Genomic DNA, 26,495 nt, shown 5'->3' with positions numbered 1-26,495 from the left:
TCATTATTTTGATCCAGTATTTACTTGATTTAAAAAATTATAAAATACACACAAAAAACCAACACAGAACAGTTGAGAACTTAAGTACATAGTATTATTTTAAAGATATTTAACAACTCAATTCATACAGGTTGACAAATGCAATGGAAAGTAAGACCCCTATGGATTTTAAGAGATTAAACTCCACATTCTGCAAATCTTATATAAAAAAAAAGCCAGTAAGCCTGCATATTAGTACATCACATTAAAATATATTTTAAAGTGTACTTCCCCTCTTAAATGGCAGTGATTATGCAATCGTGCGACCACAGAGCACTTGTATACTTTTTCTGTTCAGCATCATCCATGTCCATGATGAATTCTGTTCGCTCAGCTCCAAGGTCTTTCCTGGATCTGAGCTTTCTGAGTTTTCCTGTAACTGCCTGTAACTGCAGCCACCCTTCCAGGAATGCCCGCTGTCTGAGGCTGGGGGAACAGGTGGCCCAGAGGCAGGTCTGAAGAACTCGCTCCCCTTTCTAAGAAAAGGGATGTGATTCAGACATACCTGTATACCACAGGCAGTTTGTCCTTGTCACTTTTTAGGCAGGCAGCTTCGTCAAATTAAGTAAAATTCAGGCTAGAGACAGCTTTAGTGTGATTTCTGAGTTCTCTCTCTCTCTGGGGCCCCTAGTGTCAGGGATGGGAGATTAAGAAAGGATGTGTGTCAGAAGGGGCTGACTGCATCTTAGCCTTGCTTTTAAAATGCCACCGAAAGGCGGATGATAACAGATGTTTCTTTACAAAAGGACCCGTCCACCTGAGCTTTCATCGAGTGAGCTGCGTTTTTCACACACTGAGATTCTTGAGCCCTAGGGAATGGGATATGTGACAAAGCAAACACTCCTCTCTGTTTTCCTCCAGGTCGGATCTGCGGCTGCCGGCAAGGCCTTAGCCTGCGCCGCGGAGCACTGACCAGTGAGCACAGATCACCTGCCGGCGGGGCACTGACAGAAAACCGCTTCTTCCCCTGAGATCCAAACATCACCTCTACGTGATGTTTTTCATTCTCCTGGCAAGAAAAGGTACGTCAGCTTCTGTCCACACTAGGGCACCTTAACGTGTTCATTCACTCACCTCCCTTTAATTTACAATGTGTACACTTTCACAGCAACAGAAAAGTGACTTAATCAAAGTTCAGTCGTAAACACCGACGTAACGGGTCACGTGTCTTGGTCGCTCTGTGTGTTTCCACATTCCTGTTGCCTGCTTCAGGTTTGCGAGGCCACCCCCCCTTCTGGCACTTGCTCCTCTAAGCAGGCCCTTCAGCAGAGAATAGGATCTTGAAGCTCAGGTCTTCTCGCTCAGGGTAAGTGGTGGAGACTTGATTCTTTAGGAAATGCAGTGCTGGGTCTCACGGGTTGGCCTTGTGTGATTCCAACCAGATTGCTTTTGAACAAAAAGAGGAGTCAAAGAGAACTTGGGTTTCCAGATAAAAAATAAAGTGCTGCCCCCTATAAATCACAGTCTCTGTGGAGTAAGGTGTCTTCCTAAAGAGGTAGAAACAACAGGGGGATGTGCTGCAGATGCCCATATGTCAGTGACACTGAACACTGTATCTTTAAGGGCTTAAAATGGACTGACTCCACTCATCTCTCTGATTTTTTCATAAGTAAGCCAGAACACCAGTGACCAAGGGGTCTGAAAGATTAACCAAAGAAGTTAGTGCGTATTTCAAAGCAATTATAAATATTCTACATATAGGCATACACATCTTCGCATGACAAAGTCATTTTGAATCTACTTAGGCTGCAAACAAATACGTTGGTATTCCACCTTTGGAGAGCACTGTATAACTGGCAGAGCATTTTCATGTCATTTCTCACTGATTTCTCTGAGCAATTTACATCGGAAAGGAAAGGGACTGATACCCTGATTTTACAGATGAGGACACTGAGTGTTAGCAATCAGACGTCTGTCAGCAGGTGGAGGCACTAGACCGTGGGCTTCTGGCTTCCACCCCAGGGTTCTCTGTGCTGAACCATCACTAGATAAAAGGCTGGGAGCTGTCATTCCTGAACTGGGCTCCTTTCATCTGTATGTAGCTGGTGTACGGAGCAAGACAAGGAGGCACTTAAGAACTCGAAACTCAAGATGAAAGATTATTGTTTGAGAGGCAGGTCATAAAACCAACACCTGATGTGTTACAAAACAAATATAAAAATTCACATAAATGGAGATAAGTGCTTTCAGCTTAGAAAGAACTGACTATGAAGGTGTAACTATGCCAAAAGGAATTGTAAGGGGATGAGGGTTATTCAATAATAAAAGATGAAAACGCTGAAGACACAGAGGGAGATCACAGAGTAAACACTGCCTGGCAGTAACCATCAGGGAAAGTGTGTCTTGGGTCCAGTTCCTATCTGGTTTGGTTCATAGGTTAAGGGTAATATTGATCAGAGAGAAATTCTAGTCACACTCGAGTAGGGAAGTGAGCTTCAGCAGTTAGAATGTAAAATGTATTTGGTGGGAGAGTTTGTAAAGGAATATTTATGTCACACGTGTTTGGAAATATTGAGCAAGTTACACAGGTAGACTGAGAATTTACTAGTGGATTTAGGGGAACACATCTTGGTCAGTTAAATGTACAAAGATGCAGACAAAGTAAAGAAGCTGTGACAATACAGTATTCTGGTGACAATAAAAATGAAGGGAGCCAAGGATCTAAGTGCCGCTGGACTAGAAGCAGAGGTCTTAGTTAAGAACGGACTGCGCAGTCATTCCTAATGGCTCTGCTAGTCAGCCTTCAGGAACCAAACTACAGCAAGTGAAATAAATATGAACCAGGGAGTGAGCAAAGCGAGGCCGTAGGACCTCGACCTACTGGAAGGGACTGGGACGGAGTTTAACTGGGCTCTGAAGGGAAGTTCAAGAGGGAGATCATATAACCAAACAGCATCGTAGCATAATAACGGGACAGACTGAGGCTCTTTGCAGAAGCTCATGTAGGCAGGACACGCTTACTTGGTTTTTCCCTACTGGCACAGTGGTCCCACTGAAAATAATCCAGGTGTATGTGAACCCATGTTGTCATAACTGCTGGGGGAAAAAAGCAGTTTTTCTCCACGCCTGTTACTGTGCGGCTGAGCACAGAAGGGCTCTCAGGTTGATCTTCTTCAAAGTTAAGTTTACAAATAAGCTCTTGCTGTTACCATTCTCTGTTCAGCAAGCAACCTTCTGATCATAAGTTGGCTCCCCAGACAGCTTGAATTTAGCTGTCCAGAGGACTGTGGCATCTGGACCATTGGCCAAGTATGTTTCTCGGTGTGGATGAGCCAGTGTTGTGGCACCGTCATCAGTTTCAGTGAGTTCAGCTGAAGGGAATCTGAGTGTGCAAGGCCAATTTACTTGGAAGTACTCACAACACAGGCTTCTAAGCTCACGGTCCTGCCCGGTGAAGGACCAACAAGGCAGCGCCACCCTGGTGCTCTTTGGTGGTGAGCCAGCCTGTCTCTGGTAACACCTCTCCATCAGCACACGCTGCTCTCTTTTTCTTTTAAAACTTCTATACCAAGCTGCAGGATCTTGAGAAACTCAGTATATTCTGTCTTAGGAGCATGTGTTTAGAGTTGAACAGCCCTGCAGTCAGTTCCCAGCTCTGCCATATACTAGCTACCTGAACTTGAATGAGTTTCTTATACTTTGAGCTATGTTTTTCTCATCTGAAAAATGAGGATAACACCACCTGTTCTATAGGTTCTTGTGAGACTTAAAAAATCATTAATCTGTGTAAGGAGCTTTAGCCCAGAGCTTGTCATATATTAAGTACTCATTTTGGGGGTCATTTATACATCCTGGGTCTCATATGTGAAGAGAATGGGTCAGATGAAGGGGTCTCGGGACTCCCTTGTACTTGGATATTCTGCCTCCTCTCACCTCTTGTGACCCTAATTTTGTTTTCCATCCATGGTCTCACCCATCCTCATCCTCTCCCACACTAGAAACATCAAAGTCCCATTTCCTTCTTTCCCTTGCTCCCTTTTTCCGTATGATCAGTTCCTAAGTCCTGAGGAGTCAACCATAAATGTCCCTGGCATCTGTCTTCTCTCCACGTGTACCGTCAGCTCCTGCCTGCACCACTGCCCAAGCCTCCTCTCGTGCATTCTGGCCTTCAGAGCATCTTCTGCATGGCTGCCACAGTCATCCTGTCCCCCAACAAATCTTAGTACATCACACCCACATTTAAACAGCTGGCTGCTAACTGTTGGGTTTCACCTAAACTACTGAACTTGCCCCACAAGGTCCTTCTCAGCCTGGTCTTTAAGTTCACCTCTAGCATCCTCTCCCACCACCTCCCCTCTGAGGACCTGTCCTTCAGCCGCATAGAATCTTCGGCAGTTCCTGCAGGCGTATCGGGTCCACACATGACTTGATGCCTCTGCTCATGGTGCTGTTTTGGACAAACACCTACTGATCATTCAAAGCTCAGATCCAGTATCACCTCTGGTAAGCCTTTTGGGACTTCCCAAAGGGTTAAAACCATTTTACTCCACTCCCTCTGTTCTCACAGTTTGTCCATAGCACTGGCAAAACACTAACATGGCCTCCTCAGTAAGACTATGTCCTCTGGAGTCAGACTGACTGGGTTTGAGTCCCTGAATCCAGTAGTTAATACCTAGACTGGCCAAGTTATTTAGACTCTGTAAGCCTGTGTCTCCTCCTCTGTAAAAGAGAGATAATAGTAACCCACTAAACAGATTGTTGGGAGAATTCAGTGAGTTAAGCCACGAGCATGGTTAGCACGGTGCTGGCCATGTACCACGTGACTCAATGACATTAGCTTTGTAAGTTCTGTGATCTGAGCTGCTGCCATGTCTGTCTGCTCTCATCGCATTGTAAGCTCCTCTAGTGCAAAAAATAGACATCTCATTCCTTAGTGTTACCAGCACTTACAATAGCGCCTGGCCTAGCAGGCCAAGTCAAAATTTTCCTTTCCACTAAATATCCACAGATTTGAGATAATTTCAAAGTATAATCAAGACAATCAAAATAATGTTTTACAAGTTAGGTCTGCTTTTGTGTCTGACACTGCCAAGGACTTGGCTACGAGCTTCATGTTAATAGACGGATGCCTACCACCCTCGGTGATGCCGTTTATCCCCAGAGCTTCTGCTGTCGCCTGCAGGTAGACAGTGCTCAGATCTGAATCTCCATCCTTTTCATTCTAAGATCCAGGCCAATATATTAGTCTAGTGACCTAGGCATCTCTTCTTAGATGTCCTGTGGGTATTCCCAAACCTAACACATCTAAACGAAACCTGTTATTCTACCACAAAATCTTTCCTACAAATGGTCCCCACTGTAGGAAATGACCTCATTTGTTGCTGAGGGCAGGAATCTGGGAATGAAGCCGACTTTCCCTTGTCTTCTCCACCCATTTCCCCATCCCCATCCCGTCATGTTTTCAGTTCCTTCCTGCCTCCTAGATATCATTTAAATCTACCTTCCTCTGTCCCCACTGTTACACTGTAGTCCAAGTTGTCATTCTCTCTCGTCTGTCACTACTCCTGGTCTTTCCTCAACCCACGCGGCAGCCAGAACGGTCTTCCCAAAGGCACACAAGTCACCAAGCCAACGCCCCTCACTCTCATGGGTCCCACGGCCCTCCCCAATCTGGTCCCTGCCTCTCTCCGGCCTCCCTGTGCAGCTCTCCTCCGCATCTCCGTGCCTCGGCTGGCTGGGTTTCCTTAAGTTCTCTGCACTCATCATGTTCTTTGTCCACTCCACCTATTTCCTCCCCCTAGAAAGTTCTCCTCTGCCCTCTTCACCTGGCTAAGTCCTGTTCATTCTTCAGATCTCAATTCCAAAGTCCATTCTCCAAGGAGGTTTTCTTAATCTCCCAGCCCGGGCTCCACTTACTTGCTCTGTATTTTCATAGCACCGTGCACTTTCCCCCACCACTCGTCACTTCTAGCTTCTTGCTCAGTTTTGTCCTGACCAACACCGGAAGCTCCATCACTAGAGCAGGGGCTGAATCTCTTCTGTTCATCCCAAAGCCAGGCTTGGAGTACAGGGCTTTGCATGGAGTCGGTGCTCAATTAATATTATTATATTATATTGTGTAAAGTTTTGATTGCTTGAATTTCTAAACCCATGACTCATTCATTCTTTCAAATATGTTCTAACTTACAAAATACTTGAGTACCCTGTTTTGTTACATTATGTTACTTACCTAAGTCTATCTCATTCTATACCTTAGTTCATGTCGGTTAAAAAAAGAAGCATTAAACCAAATTAAAATGAGATAATGCTTTCTCACTAAGCAGAGCTTTGTGGTACTAAGTATTAATGGGTAATGCAATGTTTACCATGAAAGTAACAAATTTTGTTTCAAACAGTAACATTTTCATAGGAATGGCCTCTAGTATGACATCTGTCTCAAACTAGAATATTTTGGCTAAACAGCAAACGGCTTTACATTTCAGAACAATCTATCCACTGACTTTATCACAACAGAAATATCAACCTATTCATTTCTGATGTAGCTGAATTATTGTACCTTCATCTACCAAGAAAGGTAACAGGACTCTGAGGAGAGGTGAAAGAAAACAAAAAGAGATACAGAAAAGAAAGAACCATGGTTTGGGAGCAGAACCATGCCAAAAACCAGAAGAGAAAAAATGGAAATATTTACAGATTGGAAGTAATTTAACAAAGAAAACAAAAAGAAAGGCAGGAAAAACCAGACTTTACCATTCGCAGCCAAGACGGTAAAAAGCCTTTATAAAGACTCATGAATCCCTCTCCTTGAACAGCTTGAATCAAGCAGTCAGTTGATGACTTATACAAAAGGCCCCTAAAAAGGAAAGAAAACAATTTGGCTAACTTTCTTGTGTATAAATAGGTGTATAAATAAATTTTTTTTAAAAAGTCTTAGGAAATGTACTTAAAATTTTTCTGCTAGTTTAGAACAAGTACTTTTTGTGGTTCTAGGTATATGTAGATTACTTCTGTCAAGTTTAAAAATATTTTCAAGGTTGATTCTTCTGATTCACCCTGCCCTTGGTCTTATAACTTAGACTTCACTCCACCTGACCTAGTCCAGAGAGAATATACTGATTTCCATCAAATCAAATGACCCATGTTATACTAAGTGAAGCAAGCCAGAAAGAGAGAGAAAAATACCATATGATATCACTTATACGTGGAATCTAAAAAAAAAAAAAAAAAGACACAACTGAACTTATTTATGAAACAGAAACAGAAACAGACTCACAGACATAGAAAACAAACTTACGGTTACCAGGGAAGAAGGGTCGGGGGAAGGATAAACTAGGAGTTAGGGACTGGCAGATTAAAAACTACTATATATAAAATAGATAAACAACAAAGTTCTACTGAATAGCCCAGGGAACTGTATTCAATATCTTGTAATAACATATATTGAAAAAGAATATGAAAAGGAATATACATCTATGTATAACTGAATCACTTTGCTGTACACCAGAAACTAACGCAACATTGTAAACTGCCTATAGTTTAATTTAAAAAAACAAAAAGCAAATTACCCATGTTACCTGTAAGTCATAAGCTTCTGAGGAAAGTGATCTGTAAATTCTCAACAGAGTATATTTTTCAGAAACTCTTTGAAAACAGCAAAGTCACAATAACACCTTGTATCTAAGTAACATGATCATTAAATTAACTTATTTCCCCAAATGCACAGTACTTTTTGGTCAAACATAAAGCAGGAAATTGCATAAATACAATTTCCTGGTTGAACACACAAACACAACATAAACACAAAAATACAGTTCTATCAATACAGGGAAGTGCCTTTAAAGAACAATATTATTAGAGACATTCAGATACATGGATACTGAAGACATTGTATCTACCTTCCTTGTTTATCTCGTGGTTGATTCATTATTCGGCTTTTGATGACATCGGCGGGTGTCCCCAGAATAGAAGCTACCAGTCCAGAACATAAACTATACATACAAATAAATGAAATTGAAAGATAATATGTAGCAGGCTCTAAATTTTAAGCAAAGGGGATTTGATATTTAGAAAGAATGGAATACTAAATCTATCACTTACAATATTCTTCATAATAACACTCTTTTAGCTTAAAAATCAATGCTAAGTTAATTCACTAAAGAGGTAGAGGAAAAAAAATTAAAAGAATGTCTGGTCAACAAACATACACTGAATGCCTGCTGGTGGCATTCAGGCACTCTTCTACGCAGTAAAAAGGACAGATGAGATCCTGTCCCTCAAGGCACTTAAACGGGGAGAGGCAGAGGAGAAATGAGTAATTTCGGATGCAGTTAAGTGCTGTGTGAGGTGGGATCGTGTGATAGGGAGTAAGCGGGTGATGGGCAGTCATGGAAGGCTCTGGGGTGATGGCAGGTCTTGACGTAGGTGCTTCTGTCTCACCAGTCAGACGAGACAAAAGCAGCAGGCAAAAAAGGCTAACTTGGGTCTGATTTTATTCTAGACCTGCAGGGAAGTCACTGAAAGAATTGTAAACAGGGGAAATCACATAATTTGGTTAATAATCACTCCTTCTTGAGAAAGGCTTCTTGTCATTACTCAAAGCAGACAGAATGGCTGGGGCCAAGCCACTGCAGAGTAAATCAAGATTGTGTGAGTGAGTGACTAAAATGTGAAGAAATTAACAAGCAGTTCATCCATGTATGTGGGCGTGAGAGAGGCAGTACAGGAACATGATGGAAATTCCATAACCAGAAAAGCCAGGAACTGCTGGCAGCTTTTCCAGGAGAAACAGAGATGGTGAGACGAGGGGTGGTGGTCCGGCGTCACAGGAAGTGGAAGGCCCAGGGCCCGGGAGCTGGCAGCCGGGTCCACAGACTGGGATCAGGGGAGCAGGAGGAACAGCTTCGGTTGGGCCAGTGGGAAGCTGGAAAGGAAAACTGTCGAAAACTTTTCTGTCCTTCTGGAACATCAACTACCTCACAGAGATCAGGACCACTGAATTCTGTGCCCATCAAGGCCTTTGAAGTTTCTAAATCTCCAGGGTCAGGAAGTTGACGCTGTGTTAGGAATCCTCATACTCTCTTACCCTGAACTGTGGTCACAGAAAGTACCAGACTCTTTCTGACTCCCTTGGGCCAGGAGTTATCACTCAAAGGAGGAACGCACTTTCGAAATACTTGAATTCAAGAGAAGGATCCTAGTGACCTATTTACATATTCCAGCAAATGACCCAACTGTGCATATAACTTTCCTTGGGTCTCTGTGCACACGACAGGCATTGCTTATGTGGGAAGAGCTTCCGGTTTCACCAACTGTATCCCAGTAGGTGCAGCCCACTGCACTTTCCTGTTTGTTCAGATTCTCCCAATATCAAAGTTTAACATCATTGATTTCAATATACCTTCATGTTTTCACACAGAAACGTCTCCATTAACATGAAATTCATCCAAGTTCTGAAACTTAGGTCTACCAGAAACAGCATACAAGACCAATCAAGAGGTAAGGAAGAACAAGGCAACAGGGTAGAAACAGATACACAGTTCCCCCTCTTTGCTCTGAAGGTTGGAGGGAGACACTGCACTTGTTCGTTTGCCTCAGAGAGGCCGGGTGCCAGCTCAGCCTCACGTGTAAGTGCCGAGAGTGGAAACTACCTCTGCCAGTGTTCATAGTATTGATACGTTCTATGTTTAAAACGTAAGTAGCCCTCATTAATAAGTCGCCATTAATTAACTTATTTAGGATTAAAGGATTTGTTTTTACCTGCATACTAACCACACCAAGGACCCCCTTCAGCACGTGTGGCCCCATCTGGCACACACAGACCCTAGGAGGCAGCTGCGAGTGCCCCGCCTCATCCTCTTCTTATTAAACGGTTTTCAGGAGGTAGTGTGACCTGGCTAGACTCCTTTGAAAAGGTAAACATTAAAAGAGAGCAAATAATGTATGAAGGAGGCCTCAGGTAGGATGGTGCCTAGAGTCAAAGTGAGAAGACAGGACGATAAAAGGAACGTCAGTTTCACAGCTACTTGAAATGAACATTGCTGCTTCTGGCTACCGACCTGTGTCATAGCTCCTTGCTGGGGACACCCCAGAGAGAAGCCCAGGGTGTGGCTAAAGGGATAATGGAAAGAGAGCGATTGGGGGTGTCTTCTGTTCTCTCCAGGAGACCAGATGGCTATCTGCAAGGCCAGTCTGTAATATTCCATCAGCACTGGTCAGGGTCAGCCATCCTCTCCAGGAGCAACTAGATAATCATGCTCGTGTATCGTCTTCACACAGTGTAGGCTCGCCCTTTGCACAGTCTCACCTCTCAATAGCTTCACGCTTTAAAAAGAGAGATAAGGGGGTGGTTCTGGCTCTTCTGTTCTCGATAATGCCCAGACCATTAATTCAGTGCCCTGCCTTTCCTCTGCCTCTCGTATTAACACACCTTGCCACCTGCCTCCCCACCTCACTGAAATCCTAGCCACCGTCTCTGCTGCTCCTGCCCTGGCCCAGAACTTCATTTTATTTACCCCACTGTTTTTAAGTATAAAAGTATACAGAACATACAACTTAAACCATTTTAGCCGTATTAAACCACACAGTTCAGGGCTTACACCATTTTTATTCCTCTTCATATGAGATTCCTTTTCCCCAGATGTTGATGGCTCATATAAATCTGCCTGATTGCACAGCTACAGGCCCCTCAGACCCCCATGAGCACTCATTCTGTCCTGTGACACTGCACTGTTTATCTCCGTAGATGTGAGTTCGTGGGTAGCAGCCTTGGAGCTGCCTCACATACCCACATACTTATCCCAACCCATTTAAATACCTGATCTAGGGAGCTCAGGAATGAACCAAGTACCGATCATCCCATGTTCGCAAAACCTCAATCAGAGAACAGCGGGGTGAAGTTATTTCAGATTAGGGCTGGAAGACAGTGATGGGGAATCTTACATCTTTCCAAAAAAGACAGATCCGTTAGGTGGAGCAGCGCACATTAGGCGGATTTACACCTGCTGAGAAATCCTTGAATCTTAGATTAGAAGTGTGGTATTTCAAAGACCGTTTGGGTAGAAAGACAATGAAAAAGAAACAGAGGTACCACCGCTGTGGCCCTGTCAGACCTGAACACCCTGCTCCCAGAACAGATCGTGACGCTGAAACAGACAAGCCTCTCGAAGGATGAGAATATCTCACGAGATGACTTGACTGGCTAGTAACTGGGGAAGAAAGTCTCACAGGCAGAGAGGACAGCATGAACAAAGGTAGTGAAGGGAAGAAGGCCAGGGTGGCACAGATGTCATACAGGTGTTTACAGGCACAGGGGTAACAGAGGCCTAAAATCCTCACTTGTCTCTGTGCAAAAAGAGGCTGGACTGACTACTGGCTACAGAAAGGATGGCGTAGCTTGTGAACACACCTGGGTGAGAGTTTGGAACATGAAAGAAAGGTGAGCAAAGACATATATAGAGAGATTGCCCTAGCAGCACCAAAGATAATACTTATTTTAAAAGAGAAAGAATGAAGAAAAACTACTCTAGGAAAATTAAGTTAAGGTGAACCTGAGATTCGGAATCATTTATATCTATATCTTTATCTGTGTATCTCCAAGTGTCATTGATTTGGCAGTATTAATATTCTTTGGGGGTTGTCTAAACAGCATAAAGGGTTCTAGAATTTGGAAACAAGATGAGTAGCAAAATAAAAATCACTATAATGTTAAGGACATGATATAGCTACAAAGTAACTCACTCTGATGGATGATGTGAAGTCGTGCTGCAAAGAACTGAAGGTACTGCTCCTTTCTAGGATGAAGACATCTCTGTCCATCAGGAGCCACAGCCCTCAAAACAATTATCTGTCTCCTCGGTAGGCCCCTCCAGGTGGTTATTTTTTCTCTCCTCCTCCCCCCGAACTCTACAGTAAGTGGCCACTTTTTTTTAGCACTTACTGTATAGTGTTTTTATACTTGTCTTGTTTTCCTCCTTGGTAAACTCCCTGGGAAGGGGTGTGGTTTACCGTCTGTATCCAGTGCCGGGCCTCAGACGGTGCCTTTCACATAAAAGATGCTCAGACGTATCCGCTGAATTGAGTTGGAGGATCAGTGGTCAGAATCCGACCCTGGGGTGGCCCCACCAAGGTGCAGACATTCTGGGAAGTTTAATCTGAAACCTTCTGCAACTTTGTCCCTCTCTTCCCTATTTGAACTGCCACAAACTTTTATAAATGTACTATCACCTTTTTCTAAGGGCAATTCCACTAGGTTCCCAATCAAAAGAGACAAGAAGTTAGAATTTATGTCAAACATGGAAGAAAAGGTGAGATGGGAAAAAACCAGAGAGAGAGAGAGATTAAAACAGTCTTACCTTGATAAGCCATGAGTCATGATGTTATCCTCAAGTGGTGTATTCAATACCAAGTAGTGTTTCACTGTATCGTAAGTGGTTAAATCTGGCAATAGATAGAAGAAGAAAGCTTAAATATCATTCATTCAACCATGAATGTCTTTTGTGTCAAGAATATGCTAAGTTTGAGGCAGGAATGTGGACAGGGAAGAAAGATCCCATTCTTGTTCTCAAGCAGAAAAGCAGAGCTCCCGATGGAGGGGGAGGGAAAAAGGAAGAGGGACAGACACTCGGTTGTAGCCTCTGAACATCTGAATCCAGCAATGCTGAAAGTCAGCCTAAACCCTGCACTTTTCAGTGTTTGAGCTGATGAATTCCTTTTTTTAGCCTCAGTTAGGTTGAGTTGAGATTCTGTCACTTTTCAACAAAAGATCCTGGCCATTATTCTACATTAAGCTTTTTATAGACTTTTTTTTTTTTCTAATGACAATGAAGTGCTGTCAGGTTTTAAACAGGGGAGAGATACACCGTAGTCCTGGAGCTTTATAAAGGCTATCTACACTGAAGTATAGGGAAGTGAACTGTAAAGAGAAAAGAATGAGCAGATACGTTTGCTCATTCACCAGATATCTGAGTGCCTACCATGTGGTGGGCGTTATTCCAGGCGCTGGGGAAAGAGCCTCGGACAAAGTGAACAAAACCCCCATTCTTTATTGAAGGATGAAACAATAAATAAGTAAACCACATGGCGTTTCAGATGGTAGCAGCTGCCCTGAAGACAAATAAAGCAGGGAAAGGGGACAGCGAGTGTGCGAGGGTGGGGAGCAACGGTGCATGTGAACTTTAAGTAGGGTGATCGGGGAAGACCTCGCGGTAACATTTGGGCGGAGACCTGAAGGAAACTTGAGAGAGTAAACTTTGTAGGTGTCTAAGAGAAAGTGTCCCAGGCAGGACCACAGGATGTGTCACAGCCCTGAAGCAAAAGTCAGCTCTGTGTGTTCGAGGAACTGCAGGAAGACTGGTTTATCAGGGGCAGAGGGAGCAAGAGCCAGAGAAGGGGAGGGTTTTGAGCAGAGTGACCAGGGTTACTGTTTATGGCTGTTCTGTTGAGAGTAGGCTACAGGGAGACAAGGCAGGTTAGACATGAGACCATGGCAGTCGTTCTGGTGAGAAATGATGGTGGCTTGGATAAGGGAGTTGTGGAGCGCTGGTCAGATTCTGGGTGTTTTAAGAAGGAATCAACAGGATCAGCCAGCAGACTGAACATGGAGTGAAAGAAAGGAGGCAAAGATGACGGCAAGACTTTGCACTTGAACAGTTTGAAGAACAAAGCTGCTAGTTATGGAGATGTAAAAATGAGCATTGGCTAATTTAGATTTTTTTTTAAATAAGATGACAGACGCTGATGATCTTGGTAAGGGCAATTTCAGACGCACAGTGGGACAAAATGGCTGTGGGACAGATGTGGGGAGGCCACTTGGGAGGCTTTCGCAGTGGTCCAGCAGGGGGAGCTGACACGTGGACAAAGGGGTGGCTCCAGCGATGAAGAGAAGTGGGTGAATTTGAGGAGTATCTGGGAGATAGAACTGGCTGGATCTGGTGACTCGTTGGCCATAAGGAGTAAGTGAAAGCAAAAAGATAAAAATCATGCCTAGGTTTCTGAGTCGTTCAACTAAAAGATGGTGAGGTCATGTTTTTGAGACTGGGAAGAACGGAGAAGGAAGTGATTTAATGAAATGAGTTCAGTCTGGATACATTCAAAGTGATAGAACCAAATAAGATAACCAAATGAAAATGCTGATTAGGTAGCTGGAACTTGGAAGAGAAATCTGGGCTGCAACAGATTTCAAAGCAATGAATTGAGAAACTATAATCAGAAAGGTTTTTTGACGCCCAAAATACCCACCAATACGATGCAGTAGACACTGGTGGACTGAAACAGCAACATATGAAATAGATTCACTTCCTTCGATGTTTAAGTGATATGTTACTATAATTCTCAAAAAATGCTATTTATCAATTTCTTAGAATCACATAATTTTGGTCTTAGGATTCTTTCATTCATTGATTCATTCATGAAATGTTTATTGATCACATATGAGGGACCGGGAAAACAAAGATAAATAAAACACAGCCCTTGCCTTTAGGGGGCTCAAAGTCTAGAGGAGGAGACAGCTGTGTAGTGGAAGGCAATGAAAGGAGGTGAAAGCTACTACAGATAAGCCCAGGGAGCTACAGAAGCATATAAAGGGGCGTCTAACACAGCACGACTGGAGCGGGGTGGTTGTCAGAGGTTCAGGGAAAATACAGGAGTGGAAAAGACACCTTAGCTACATATTAAAATATCTGCAGGGGAAAGCTCAATAGGAGAAGAGGGAAGAGGACAGCGAGAATGGAGGTGAAGAAGAGTTTGGTGTGTGGGCAGTGGCACCTTTCAGTTCATGACTCTGCTTCCATCTCTGCTGCAGAATCAATGAGTTGCTCAATGCCAGAAGGCACAGGTTGGATCATGCAGACCTGTGTTCTGTTATGAAACTCCCACTGTATTCTTTGAGTGATGAGAAGCCAGTGAAGGGTTTTAAGGATATCATTAACACGTTCAGATCTGTATTTTAGATAAAGCGCTCTGGATACTGGGTACCAATTTGAGGACAGAGGAGAAGACCAGTTCGATGGCTGTGGCAGTGGTCTAGTTGTGTTTTGACACTTAATGTTGTAAAAATGGTCATTTTAAGGATACTAAGGTAGTAGGTATTGGAGGTGGGGAAACTTTCTTTTTTAACTGAAATATAGTTGATGTATAATGTTTTTCAATTTCGGGTATATTAAATAGTGATTGACATTTGCATACATTATGAAATGGTCACCATGATAAGTCTAGTAACCATCTATCCCCATGCAAAGTTATTATAATATTACTGTAATAATTCCTTATGCTGTATATTACATCCTTGTGGCTTATTTATTTTATAACTGGAGGTTTGAATCTCTTAATCCTCTTCACCTATCTTGGCCGCCTCCCCACTGGCAACCGCCTGTTTGTTCTCTGTATCTGAGTCTGTTTTCATTTTGTTTTGTTTGTTTTGCTTTTTAGATTCCACATTAAGTGAGATCATATGATATTTATCTTTCTCTGTCTGACTTATTTCACTTTGCATAACACTGGAAGGGGGAAGGAACTTTTAAGAAACATGCAGGAGATAGAAGAAACTGAATATAGGAAGTGCGTGAAGGGGATGAGTTAAGGAAACACTCAGGTCCCCAGCCTGCAGCGCCCTGCTGTACAAGGTGGATTATGTGGTAACAGGAGCAGGGTTACTGGGGGGAATGATCTGCAGTCTGGATATACGACCACCACACGGTTACATACACCAGTGTGAATCTTAGAGGAAGGTGTAGGGTGGAGAGGAGACCTTAGAAATGGTTTGGTCTTCTTTCATTATTGTCACAATTTGCTAGTTTTAGGAAATCCTTTGCATGCATCATTGTAGAATAAAGTGACAATGCTCTGGGGAAAATACTCAATTATGAGATTACAATATACAAGAAGACTGTTTCCAATATGAATTATTAAAAATACTAAAACAAAAATGTTCATTTTCCCTGATGTAAGTGCTTACAATCATAATGATCATGGCAGTTAGGACTTCTCAGAATTCAATAAAGTTTCCATTACCTCCCATATTCACCAGCGCGGCTCTTTGTATATTGGGTACCCAGCCTGCCCAAAGCCCACGTATTCCTCCTTCAGCGAAGATTTTTGCAAACGCATGATGCACACCACGAAACCTAAAGGAAAACAATCATAATAATAATGAAATAATGAAATAATAATGAAAACTACGCACTCCTGTGGATGGAATGCAACTGGGTAAGCTTCACCTATAGCTGTTATGATCTGGAGTAAAATAACGTCTTAATTATCTAGAATTCTTGGAAATTAAAACTGAATACTTTGGCTTTATGAAAATGTATTATCTCTTCCTTATTTTGCACATTTTTCTGTACACAGATGAAAAATGGTGCTGAACCATGAACCAAATCTGGAAACCTCTGATAGAAAATTAAACAAATATAGTCAGAAATGCCTGGTGTCAAAGGCCACCTTACCAGTTAGCTAGCTGTGTGGCTTTTACTCAGGCACTAAACTCTGAGTCTCACCAAAAAGATAATATGACATATTTATTGGGCATTGATAATTGCTATCATGCCACATAAGAAATATGCTCACAAATGACGGTCATTGTAGTTAAAATTTATTGTGCACTTATTAAGCACCAGACTTTTTATATCTATAAGATACATTTTATTCCTGAATACTCCACGAAGTGTGTATTATTATTCCAATTTATATTTGAAGAAACTGAGGCTTAGGAAGGTTAAGGAACTTGACTAGGGTTACAGAGCTGTAATGTGGCAAGGGCTGGATTTGACTCCCAGGCTATCTGATCCAATGTTCATGTTCTTTGCACCAACCTTAAATATTTTTTTTAACTACTATATCAAACCAAAAATTTCCAACGGTAGAGACAAAGAAGGAAAAATACTGAGGTGATCAGTTAAAACTCAGATATTTCTGGACCCCAACAGTTAGTTCTTTCCATGGATCCAGCCAAAGCATCACTTCACCCCGCTAGGTAGTAATTAGAAGTTGGTACAAGATGGCAGCATGGGCTCTGGGATTCTGTAAACTACCTGGCTAAGTCAGAGTGGTACCCTTTCCTCCTCTACGGTACATATTACTTATCTCCCTGTTTGGAAGGGGAGCCTGGACTGCTGCAGCCCAACCTCCTTTTCCACGGAGTCAGCTAGAGGGGCAGCAGAGCCCAGGGCAGCCCCATACCCTCCTGCACCTGTGTTTCAGCCGCACGTGTGCAGCGTTCAGAGAAGCAGACCTCACTGTCCTCAGCTCAGGGTGTCCTGCACTTTCCCTCTTTCCTGGGAAAGGTCCGTCAGTCTGTCTGTCTGTCTGCCTATCTGTCTCTCTATCTGCAACATCTGCCCTTTTCCCAGGGGAAACTGGCTAAGTGGTGTTTTAATAAACTGTTGAACAGGAGGCCCTTTGAAGAAAGGCAGACTTTGACAATACAGAGTAATGCAATCAGAGGATTTTATATCACAACACCATTGAAAAAAAAGTCCTTAAAGTTGGGAAAAGAGGAGGAGCAGAATTACATAGGGAAGTAGGAACAATCTGCAAGGTCAACCTTGCTGTTTCCCTTCTTTTGGGGAGAGAGGGGAGGAAAGCAAGCTTTCTGGCACCTGATGAGCCAGGCACTCTGTCACGAAAACCATCTGAGATAGCCCCTTTTAAAGATGAAGACACAGAGACTGGAAGTGTTAAGTGACTTCCACAACGCCAAGCCACAGTGGCACACCTGGAATTCACACCAGGGCAAATGCTAATATCAGACACTTTGTCTGGTCAGCTGCAGTAGAGGACAGGTCTAGCTACTGGCTGGGAGAGCAGCAAAGAGTTAGGCACAGGTAGTTTGTCCGGTAGAGAGCACCACATACACCTCATCAGGCAAAGAAAAGGTCCATCTTAGCTCTCCTCTTAGTGAACATCACTTCCAAATGCAGAGAGTCAGGGTTAATGTCCTCACTGAGTGCTGGGTGACAAAAATGGGTAAGTCATGAGGGAAATGCTCAAAGCATGACGGTGGCAAAGGGGCAAGGAAAGGTACCCGTTAGTTGGAGAACTTACCGCAGTGGTTTTCCTTCGAGTTTCCTCTTTCCTTCCATTTGCATCTGAACCTTCACTAGGTCAGTTGGGTTGGCTAAAAATTGGCCAACAACACCAGCCATCATCCCTCCGATCACTGATTTCCTAGTTAGAAAAGGAGATACATTTTTTTAAAAGGTTGCTATTAATTTCACACATTTTGTAGGGAAAAGTACCACGCTGGTACAGCCTCTACATGAGAGACTGAAGACAAAGTGAAGCAAAGGAGAGATCCAGATAAACAACAAAGGAAAACAGATCGTTTGTCTGTTTACTGAGGGTGGGGGTCAAGGACCACAAGGAGTCAGAATTCACATCTGAACTTTCAGGGGCCTTCCGTGGCCTGAAATGCAAAGGAAGGACAGTTGCTTCAAAGATATAATTTAATTGCCATTTAATTCTGACCATAGGGGAATAGAAACAGCACTGATGTGATCAGTCTAACAGACAAAGGCTGGCAAGTCCAATTTTATAGATGCCTGTTTGAGTAGCTTTCCAAAGTGAAGGGGTTTTGAGAATGGTCCTCTCTTTGAAGAAACTCTTTCTGCCCTGGGGCTCTTCCTCTTCCTCACCTACCGGAGCCAACAGTGACCAAGTCTGAACAAGTGTGCTTGAACATGCTGTGAAGCCTTCCTCCTCCCCCCACTCCAGCTCCTCTCCGCTCCCGCCAGGCCCCGGTCATCTTCTGCCTCAATGACGGCAGCGGTCTCTTGTGGGGGAAGGGGTAGTTTCTCTCCTTCTACTCTAAAACAATGTTTTAAGAGACACAAATGGCTACAGGGTAGAAAAGGGCCCCTCTCCCCAGCTCCTCCCTTCTGAAGTCATCACAACGACTAGCTTCTCTTTTACCTTTCTAGAGGCAGTAATGATGCATCCACCGAATGTTTATTATGTCCGGCACTGTTTTAAGCATTTTGAAAACTATCATTTAATTCTCTTATCAACCCTGTGACATTCGTACTACTGTGATTTCCTTTTTAAAGATAAGGGAGCTGAGGTGCAAAGCAGCTAAATGACAGCTAGTACAGACAGTGAGTGGTACAGCCAGGAGGGAGCCCCCAGCAGCCTGAGCGCAGAGCCCACAGTCTTAAACACTAAGTTACAAGTGATGGTTAGTGCACACAGGAACATACATGCATAAATCATCTTTTTTTTTTAAAGTAAAATACAGCATGCCAGGTTGTATACTGTTCTGCACTTTGATTTTTTCCCCCCTAATAGTATGTCTTAAAGGTTATCCCTGTGGGTTCATATAGAGCTGCCTCATTTGAAAAATAGTTCCACAGCATCCCATTTTGTGATTTCTCTATAATTTACATAATGAGCTAGCTTTTCACTAAGACATTTGAACATTTACATGGCATCTGATAGATCCTGCCAAATCCATTTCCATACTACCAGTAACCTGTGAGCATGACTGTTCCTCCCCATTGCTTTTTCCTGTTGGGAATCTCATAACCACTCCCTCCTGTGACTGTTACATAATTCTAATTGTTTGGGCATCTGTCTCTCTTATCCTGAGCCCAGTGACAGCAGGGACCGTGTCTTTTTCATCACCATAGCCTCACCGTGAAGTACAGGACTGGCATGGCGTAAACAATAAATAACTCGTGACTGAATGAATTGTTCTGATGGGGTCAAAGGACAGGGAGCCAGCCCACCCTGAGACTTGACTTCACAGTGACATATTTCCTTCCGGCTCCTCACCTATACCTTTCCCTTCTGGAAGGAATTACAAAATACAAGGACTACTCATCTATTCCTTTCCAACTCAGGGAAAGCAATTATATAATGTATAGCTCAGTACATTACAATTTTTCAAAAACAGGTAAGAGATTTTGCCTGGAAGGTGAAATTCTACTTACTGCCCTTTTCTTATAGTCGAGACTTGGATTTGTTTTTTTAAGCCCAGAAAAGATACTGTATCTTCGTATGTTAGTCATATAAAACCTACCCCATTCTTTCAATAGCTGTGTTATATTTCCCTGTATAGATATGTCATAACTTATTTGACAGCTTCCAAATTGATAGTTACTTAAGGTTAAAATGTTTGCTATTATCAATACTGCTACAGTCAATATCTCTGTGTGTGTGTGTGTGTGTCTTTATGCAGATACAAATATTTCTGACTGATTATAATCATAAAGAAGGTGTTGCTAGGTCAAAGGATTACACATTTTTAAAATTTAACAGGTATTTTATGCTCCAAAAAGTTTATAATAACTTATATTCCCATTAGCGGTTTAGCGGCTAAAAGTAGTTTTAGCTTATTTCCCTGATGATTGGTGAGGTTGAACATGTTTACATGTGTAATGAACATTTATATTTCTTTTGTGAACTGCTTGTTGATATGCTTTCTCTTCTTTTGTGTTCTTTTATTGACCTATGGAAGTTCTGTATATTTTATTTAAAAATAATCTATTTTTGTTTCTTTTATAAATGTTATAAGTGATATGCACTTCCATGTATCATCTCATCTAATCCTATAAAAAAACAAAGCCTGGTGGGAGGTGTCACTTCCACAGCGGAGAAAACCGAAGATAAAAAGGTGAAGCAGTTTGTCCAGGCAACACAGTCGTAGATGAGGAATTTGAGCCCATCTTTGACTCTAAACTCTAGGGTTTCTCAGTAGAAAGAGGAATTAAGAAGGTGCTCTATAAGAATCCTTTAAATTTTAACACGTTAAGTAACATAATTTTTATACGTTTGTATACAGTGTGCAGTAGATGCTCAGTTATTTGGATTTATATTGTAATTGTCATTTTAGGCCTGTCACATGAAGCAGTTTTGGTACAAAGGCACAATTTTATACAAATCTAGTGGGTAAACAGTAAAGATTTTAGGGCAAGGGTACATTCCTGTCTCTTTTTTAATTGAAGTATAGTTGGTGTACAATATTAAATAAGTTACCGGTGATTACAAGTTACAATATACTGGTCACAATTTTTAAAGGTTATGCCCCACTTATAGTTACTATGAAATATTGGCTGTGTTCCCCGTGTTGTACGATAAGTACGTTATTTTCAGAACAAAACTTACCAAAGGGGATAATGCTTATCTTCACCTTTGCCAAACACAACCTCACGGAGATGTTCGTAAGTGACCATTCGCCCTCCAGAGTACACTGTGCAAAACAGATCATTGAAAGGGTGAGCTCAGCCTTATGTTTAATACACCAGGAGGACGTTTTGACTTGGCCTAGTTGATCTCCCTGGCCATGTCTTTCTCTCATGAACCCTGTGCTGCTTTTTTTTTTTAATTGAAGTTTAGTTGATTTACAATGTTGTGTTAGTTTCTGGTGTACAGCACAGAGATTCAGTTATACACATATAGATTCTTTTTCATTATAAGTTATTACAAGACACTGAATGTAGTTCCCTGTGCTGTATATTAGGACCTTGTTGTTTATTTTATATATAGTAGCTTGTATCTGCTAATCCCAAACTCGTAATTTATCCCTAAGTAACCATAAGTAATGATAAGTTTGTTTTCTATGTCTGTGAGTCTCTTTCTGTTTCATAAATAAGTTCATTTGTATCATTTCTTATTTTAGATTCCACATATATGCAATATCATATGATATTTGTCTTTATCTTTCTGACTTACTTCATTTAGTATGATGATCTCTAGGTCTACTCATATTGCTGCAATTGGCATTATTTCATTCTTTTTTTATAGCTGAGCAGTATTCCATTACACACACACACACACACACACACACACACACACACACACACACGTACACATACTGCATCTTCTTTACCCAAGCATCTGTCGATGGACATTTAGGTTTCTTCAGTGTCTTTACCCTAGTCTTCTGAAACATGGTCTCTTGCTGTTTCTCCAAATGTGCATGCCTTTTAAAGCCTCAGGCCTTCTCAGATGCTGTCTGATCTTTCTTGAATGGATTCTCCCTTCTCTGCTTTGCTAACCCCTCCAACTCTTTCAAGATTCAACTCGAAGAACATGTTTTCCAGAAAGGGCCCACGGACCTTGCCCCCAGGGTTCTGGGCTGCCGTTGCCCCTGCCATGCTCCTCCTCCGTCCCCCTGAACTACCCAGGCGTACGTCCAATACAGCGTTTATCATATTGATTAGAGATTCACTTGATTTTCTTGCTCATCTTTGCATCAGAGCGCGAGCTTTACCAGGCAGGTTTTGTGTATTTTCCTGTACTCTATATGCCCTAGTACTGAGCTTGGTACACAGAAGGTATTTTCATTCAATATTATATGAAGGTAATTTTTCAGTCAAGTGTCAAACAATATGAAATGAATCTTAACTATAAAACCACAAAATACAAATGAAGAGAAGTGAAGCTCAAAAGGATAATAGGAAGCAAGGAGAAAGTATTTCTTAAAGAGGAAAAATCATTAAAACCAGTACATGGTATTCATATGGAGAGCTTTTCTTGATATTTCAGGAAGTTTAATGCAGTATTTTAAGATACTCCGAAACAGACGAAGTACCAGAACAGTAACAGTCTAATCACACTTCTGGATAGTCCTTGATGAATACACTCTAACGTGCTCATTTGGAAAATTGAGGCTTTAAAAAATACAAAACTGGTAAATATCCATGCCGGCACTTTTCTGATCAAGGTCCCTACGTACTTGAGGGACCATTATGAACAGAGAAAGATGCCACACCCGTCCTCCCTCCTTTGGAAGACAAGTTATGTTCCCCTGTCCACAAGCTGAAAACCGAACAAGCCCTGCCTCGGTGATGCCCCTTTGGAAGCAGGGCACAAAAGCTTTCTCACCGCTAGGAATGTAGTCTCAGCTATTTTCCTCTCAGAGTGACTCATGGCCCACACAGGTAGCCTGGGGAACTGAGGCCCAAGTCCCCAGGGTTGTGTTTGTCCTGTTGCCAGCGTGGGATTAGACGGTCCTCCCTGTTCTCTGTCCGATCAGCTTGGTCTCTGACGTAGGGGACAGAGACTGGTGAGATCTGGCCTTGCGTGCCAATGTATTTTAATTTTCAAAGAATGTCACAAAAAATTTAAATGTGGTTTCTCAAGTGGAAAAAAATCAATTATTCATTTTTTTTTCTTTCTTAAGTGTAAAAAAAAACTTTTTCTTAGGAAAAATTTTCAAACATACAAATAATACAGTTCCCACTATATCTAGCATGGAGATTTATCACTTGCTAACATTTTTACCATATTTGCTTCATTTTTTTTTTTTTGCTTAATTATTTTAAAGTGTATTACAGACATCATGACATCATGACAGTTCATCCCCAAGAACTTCTGTATGCATTTCTAAAACCCTAAGGCAATAATTGGTAGTTAAGAGACTGTATATTCATTCATCACCTTAGCAGAAGACAACTAGCTGGCTTTTGGACACAGCTCAACAGAAAAGCAAAGGAGACAAGCACAGAACTCTGAGCAAGCTTACCGGCTAGAATCAAGATAAATACCTATGTGTCTGTAAATGGCGGGGGTCACTCCTTGCCAGAGCTTTAGGAAGCCTTCCTCTTGGATGATCCCGAGTGCCGTGCGCACCATGCCCCTGTAAGGAGCAGCCTCTCCCGCGCCACCTCCCAGCCGAGCAAGGGCGGCTTCTCCTTGTATCTGGAGTCGAGTTTTTGTGAGATCGAGGGGAAAGGTTGCTAACAACAAAAACAAAACAAAACAAGGGGGAAACCCGTAACATTTAGAGAAACAAACACAAATTCTGAAAATCGCAGTACCCATATTTTAGTTGCCACAAGATGAGTGTTCTCAAATTTTGGAACACATCAGAATCAGAGAGGGAGATGGTTAAAATTACAGATTTCCTAGCCCCACATCTGTGGAGTGTTAGTAGGTGGATGGGGGTTTAGAAGCCAGCTGATTCTTATGCACTCCCAAAGTCAAGAATCACTGTCCCAGAGCAGCCCCAGGGAACCAGAAAGGGCCGGGGGGGGGGGGGGAGTGACAAGTCTTGGGCTCTTTTCAGTGAGAAATTTCAGTCTAAAATCTGCTTTTGTCCTCAAGTTTTGCTTTCCAGTGGGAATCATTTCAGGTATCCATAGTCTGTGATGTCCCCTTGACTGCAACCATAATTAAGATCCAGTGTGACTTTTAGAATACTGTGCAGGTTCTTAATAAATGCCAGATGAAGCTGAATCTGTCATTTCATGGCTGATGTTCACATGTGGATGAATCGCTGACCTGATGTTTGAGATACACAAGATGAAATATAGAGTTTATAATGTCTTTTATATGCAAGGGTGGCAAGCTCAAAATTCTTTCAGTTAAGGCATATATTGAGTTGTTTTTCCAGCGCCGATGAGTTTTATGCACGGCCACCATACAGAGTACCAAATGTACTTGAAAAATTTTTCCTAATGATTACTAGAGATAGACCTTTTCCTTAAAACAGAGTGAAGCTAACTGCTCCTTCCTTCATAAAGAAGATCAAGCTCATAACTATATATACACAATGATTCAGATAAGTTCGTGAACATTATTGACATTATATGTCGTCAGTGACCACCACCTGATACAAAACCGTAACAATGCCTTTTTGTAAAGAACACAGAGTCAGGGGAAGAGCTTATTAAATCTTACCACTGGTCTTTGGAAAAGTTAGTATCTTGCTGATAGTTTTCCTGCAACAGAAGTGGCTTGCGTATAGAGAATTTAAGCAATGCTTTATTGACATGTGAAACCTTAAGAGTCTTAAGATAGAGGCACCTCTATATTAGCATAGGTTATGCCTCTCAAAATCATTTTGGTTTTTTTGCTGGTTAATTAAATAATGCTTTAGGTTCTGATCCTAAATTGTTTTTATGCAAAACATGTCATATTTCGATTCCCTGGCCTCCCATCCCCAGCCTCCACACAGTTCTTAACAGGAGGAATGTTCCTTTACAAAAGCCATTGGTCATAGGGGCAAACATCAGGTTAAAAAAAAAAAAAACACCTGGAAGTATATCTAATCATTCATCAGTCTGCTTTTAGAGTTAAAAGTTGATGAACTTTATTTCAGTAAAAACAATAATAAAAATTCTCTATCAGCTTTGGGAGAAGAGATAAAAAGAGAGAGAGCCCAAAGAGCCAGAGTGGAGGTGCACAAAGGGCAAAACAACAGATCATGTGCTGGCTCTGCTGGAAATACGAAGTTAACTCATGTTAGAACAGGACAGACTAACATTTACAAATGATTTAGCACATCAGAGCTACTGCTTTTTTTTTTTTCTTTTAATGGGCAAGAAAATGAAAGAGTAATCTTAAAATGCACAATGAAGAACACAGGGATGCGACTCACAAAATCCTTGGACTAAATACCTCCTGTTTGTGCAAGGGCATCATAATTCTGCTCTAAAACTTAAGGTAGCCCTTTAAGTTTTCCCTGACTTGCTTATGCAGATGTAACTGTCTTCTATGCTTTTATGATACTTAATAACACCTTCATTATAATAAGTAGTATAATGTAATTGTCTGTGCATGTCTCCCCACCAGCCTGTTAGCTCAAGGCTGGGTCATTTTAAGGATACCTCCATAGTCCTCAGCATTGTAATTTTAAGTCGCAATTAACGGTGCCCTGCGTTTAGACTTAGCGTGTATATATTATTAACTTCTCAGACTCCTGCAAGGTAAACACAGTACAGATGAGTTAAGCTCAAAGAGGTCAACTGGCAGATATTGAGAGGATGCTCCGTAAGTGATAGGTTAAGAGCTTAAGTCCCATAAGTTGGGTCCACAACACAACGATATAGTGACGCTACTTAAGAATATAAACAACAGACATGATCTCAATAAGGATGAAAAGTGAACTGTGGTATTAGGTCATCCTCACGAAAGGGAAAATGATTCCTCTAGAAAGAAATGACAGCTCATGAAGCTTCTAAAAGGACACGATGAGGCGTAATAGCAAACAGGAGGGGGACGACATTGGAAGGAAGAGACCTTCGTGACCTCCAATCCCTCCTCCTCACAAGGCTGGCCTTGCCACCTACCCCGCCACACCTGCCCGCGGGACAGGTGTGGACCGAGAGGGCTGCATCCACCTGGAAACCAAGCCACCCGCCGGGTCCCCCACCCCCGCGCGGCCCCTCGACGACTCGCGGGGGAGGCCCAGGCTAGGCGGCCGGGTACCTAGCTCGGCCACGGTGGCCGCGCAGCCCGACAGGAGGAACTTGCTCGCGCGGGGCCATCTCTGGGTGAGCGGCAGGAGCCTCTCCTCATCCTCTGGAGCCGACATTCAGCAGCAGCGCGGGGCGGCAATACGCCCCTTCCGGCCCGCGCCCCACGCCGCGGCTGGCCTGCCACTCAGCCAGAGCGGCCCCCCCTCAGCCGGCGTGCGGCGAGGCGGGGACCATTTCCCTCGCTCGGCTCGGCCAGGCGGGCCCGGCGAACCCGCAGCCTCCCTAGCAGCCCCAGGCTTGAGCAGTCCAGCGGGCAGCGAGCGGAAAACGACGCGAAGCTCGCGAGGCTGCTGGGAAGCGTAATCCGCGCGGCTCCGCCCCTCA

The 26,495-nt window shown here is 42.7% G+C and overlaps 1 protein-coding gene across 7 annotated transcripts; it reads right to left on the bottom strand.

Annotated features, from left to right (window-relative positions):
* On the bottom strand, positions 1 to 26,450 carry SLC25A27 (solute carrier family 25 member 27). 7 transcript variants are annotated; one of them, XM_074348852.1, is made up of 9 exons: positions 26,122 to 26,449; positions 23,457 to 23,648; positions 21,073 to 21,157; positions 18,016 to 18,138; positions 15,985 to 16,097; positions 12,330 to 12,414; positions 7,875 to 7,967; positions 6,730 to 6,832; positions 1 to 1,677 (listed from the first exon to the last, which is right to left on the bottom strand). In XM_074348852.1, exons 1-9 carry the CDS (start codon positions 26,225 to 26,227, stop codon positions 1,606 to 1,608), a joined length of 972 nt encoding a protein of 323 aa, XP_074204953.1. In that variant the 5' UTR covers positions 26,228 to 26,449; the 3' UTR covers positions 1 to 1,605. The 7 variants fall into 7 exon arrangements, with proteins under 7 accessions (XP_074204953.1, XP_074204954.1, XP_074204955.1 ...); XM_074348853.1 differs by having other exon boundaries at positions 1 to 1,425; XM_074348854.1 differs by lacking the exon at positions 7,875 to 7,967 and having other exon boundaries at positions 26,122 to 26,450.
* Between the last annotated feature and the right edge of the window lie 45 nt (positions 26,451 to 26,495).

Source organism: Camelus bactrianus, chromosome 20 (assembly GCF_048773025.1).
Source record: "Camelus bactrianus isolate YW-2024 breed Bactrian camel chromosome 20, ASM4877302v1, whole genome shotgun sequence".
Lineage (NCBI taxonomy): Eukaryota > Metazoa > Chordata > Mammalia > Artiodactyla > Camelidae > Camelus > Camelus bactrianus.
This window is presented reverse-complemented; position numbering and strand designations above follow the sequence as displayed.